This window comes from the organism of the source record quoted next, unplaced genomic scaffold (assembly GCF_019419815.1).
Source record: "Pyrus x bretschneideri cultivar Hongxiangsu unplaced genomic scaffold, Pyrus_bretschneideri_v1 Contig50, whole genome shotgun sequence".
NCBI classification, from domain to species: Eukaryota; Viridiplantae; Streptophyta; class Magnoliopsida; order Rosales; family Rosaceae; genus Pyrus; species Pyrus x bretschneideri.
Genome location: NW_025999788.1, coordinates 2,760,174 through 2,763,484, shown reverse-complemented (window position 1 = coordinate 2,763,484; position 3,311 = coordinate 2,760,174). Strand labels below are relative to the sequence as shown.

The 3,311-nt window shown below is 33.9% G+C and overlaps 1 protein-coding gene across 1 annotated transcript; it reads left to right on the top strand.

Moving 5' to 3' along the window:
• Window positions 1-1,552: 1,552 nt before the first annotated feature.
• LOC103946031 (LOB domain-containing protein 29-like) lies at window positions 1,553-2,398 on the top strand. Its single transcript, XM_009356650.1, has 2 exons — window positions 1,553-1,831; window positions 1,958-2,398. Exons 1-2 carry the CDS (start codon window positions 1,553-1,555, stop codon window positions 2,396-2,398), a joined length of 720 nt encoding a protein of 239 aa, XP_009354925.1.
• The last annotated feature ends 913 nt before the right edge of the window (window positions 2,399-3,311 follow it).

Sequence of the window (3,311 nt, the reverse complement as noted above, 5' to 3'; positions counted from 1 at the left end):
AATTAATATACACTGTATTGCACAGACAACCCGTGACTCCATACCTTAAACAAATAAAATTAAGAGAAGGGAAGGAGGAGATTTTCAAACGTTTGTGCTTACCTGGGCAGCAAGTGTTGCGTTCCAATGTCATGATCTCTTGTTTCATTCAGTTTCGAATATACTTCATTTCTTTTCTTCTATATCTTTATGCTTCTTGCACGTACGGTTTGGGATTATCTATAGATTATGCCCAATGAATCCAAGAACCACATTGGCAGATTCCACCAAATATGTTTAACGTTCAATTTAATTGAATCTGATTAAAAGTGTTCTCCCATTTGTGCAACTTCCTACTAATTAAACTATTGAAAAAATATATATATATATACTCATGTCTCCCATTTCTATGAATTAAGGGGCCAGCAGTTCCCTAACCTGGGTTGATTACTTTAAGTAATTCTTCTCCAGCTAATTAAATAGCTAGTTAGTGATGTGAGCTTGTCTCATGACCACAAGTTTGTCGGGGGCAAGAGTTAACTAGTCCAAATGTAAATACAATCCCTTCGCGGGTCCAAAATTTACCTTCAGTGCAATGTTTTTGGAACCCAATTTAGTATAATTTTCTCCCCTGTAACTCCACTTTTTCACTATCTCTTTTGTAACTCAAATAATTATGTTCCACATTGCTTATATCTCGTGAAACATCCATTTAGGTTCTCTTATGTGACATGAGCGACCCCCAATTATTGTTGATGTGATTATCAGATTATTGCCACATGCATCAACTTAAAAAATATAATTTAATATACCTGACATCATATATAATTAGAGTGGTGGGTTTCACATGTGTCCCTACAAATCACATAAGCAAAACTAACGGATATTTCATGAACTTAGTTGTATGACGAAAAAATTAAAATTAGAATTGAGTTTTAAGGGCTTATTGAAAAAAATTGGGAACTTTAATAAAAAGTTCCCGGTACTGTTTATTTTAACGAAAAATCACATTTTTACACTAAAAAGTCAATTCTTATACTATTCACTTTGCCCTTTATTTTGTCATTTTCGTAAAAACCTAAAGTTTTCAAACTTTTTTTATTAGTTTTTCTAAAAACTTAACCACATTTGTTGGAAGTACATGATCACGAGTGATGTAGAGCTATGCTCTCTTGCAAATAGGTTTAATACAGGTTTGTAATTTATACTTTGGCTCTACATATATTTCTACCCAACCACAAAAAAACTACAGTTGATCTGTTCATCAAAAGGATAGAAATGAGTTTGGTTTGTGGTAGCTAGCTCTTTTTGTCGTATAAGGATATAGATGTACAGTGGAATCAAATATGAGACTGCATAGAAATTTAAGATGGAAGGTAAAGGGAAAAAAATAATGAAGTATGTACCCCATTAAGGGAACCTAAAGCAATTAATTATTGATTATTTTATAATCGACTCCACTCTCCCTGTAGTGTTTATAAACGTATGGTGATAAATAATGCTGAGCACAAACTATGAGCTAACAGAGCAGATATCACCAAAAAAACCCTAAATTAAAACATTAGTTGAAATCATGACCGGTTCTGGTTCTCCTTGCGGAGCCTGCAAGTTCTTGAGAAGAAAATGTGTAAGAGGGTGTATTTTTGCACCTTACTTCTGCCACGAACAAGGTGCTACCCATTTCTCGGCCATCCACAAGGTTTTTGGCGCAAGCAATGCGTCGAAGCTGCTTGCTCACCTTCCGGTGAGTGATCGTTGTGAAGCCGCCATGACGATATCATATGAAGCTCAAGCCAGGCTTCAGGATCCCATTTATGGTTGTGTTTCTCATATTTTTTCTCTCCAACAGCAGGTTTGTATCCCTTGACCAGCTTGAACTTGTGGATAACAATAGAAAACCTAATTCTGCTTATTTACCTTACAGGTATTATATGTCCAATTGATTGATGAATATATGCTTTTGCCTTGAAATCTTCAGGTGGTCAGCTTACAAGCACAATTAGATTCCCTCAAGGATCAAGCAGCTCAAAGCTTTCTCAAGGGCTCTGCTGTAGCAAACCCTAACGAGAAATTTTATGGGAAAGCTCCTTCTCATACAGAAGTTCATAGTTGGTTCCATGAGCTAGAAAGTTCTTCAAACTCTTTTCCACAATTCAATTCAAACCATACCAATGATGCTGGAACCACATCGTACTATGAGAATGGAATGATGAACTCAAATAACTCTGTTAATGGGAGTCATGAAAATTCAGTGAATATCCCAGATGAAAATGTCTCCTCATATGGCAGCTTTGAAGAGGGCACTTCTCATTCCATGTCTTCTTTTGACGTGCAAACCAATTACAACAAGCAATGGGGTTTTCATGATGCTAATGAACTTCAATCAGTGGCTTTCAGCTACATTGACCAGCATTCATGAATCATAATAAGGTGACCGGGTGATGAGTACACCGATGCACGAGTTCTATTATCTCATCAGTTAAAATTACTTTGTCAGTTTTGAATTGCAGCCCTGCATACTATGAAACATGCACTTTAAATGTTGTTGCTATGGTTAAGTTAGGAAGTATAATGAACCCTAGAAATGTTCATACAAGTGGAAACCCTACCTAGCTACCATAGATATGTTTAAGCTAGTGTAATTTTTTTATATTAGTAAAATAATATAAGGTCATTTCTCTAATCGATCTCTGACAGAACTAGATAGATCTCATGAATTCTGATTGAGCTAATTTACTTTGTTTATTGGACCTCATGTAGACCTAAATTTTTTACCTAGTTTTGCTTTGTTAATACTGCCTTTCATAAAAAAACCTAGTATGTTGCATTTCACAAATTATTTATCTTTGGGTTCTATAGGTCAATTATTTGATCTCAAGTTAGAGATATACTGATTTGAAGGCCTACTGGACAAATCTAATGACCAGACCTAATTAGCTTATAAAGAATATTCCGTCTACAATAGAATTGCTTTAATAATGAGATCAAATAGAATTTTAATGTTTGAAGATTTACTAGGTGCAACCAGGTGCAGCTAGCTAGTTTATTTCCTTATTCGCACTGAATGTTTAAGCATCTAATTAATTTCCTATATTGCTATATACTTATATATATATATATATATATTAGACCATTTTTCTATTTTTTTCTTTTTTTTTCTTGAATAATTTTTCAGAAAAATATATGATTGAAGTACTTGGTGAAGTTCATAGTTAGTTCCCTTTAATTCTTATATAAATCTTGATATATATAATATGTATGTACTATATATATAATATATTACACCACCTATCTACCTGTTTTCATTCTTGAATAATTTCTAAGAAAATTAT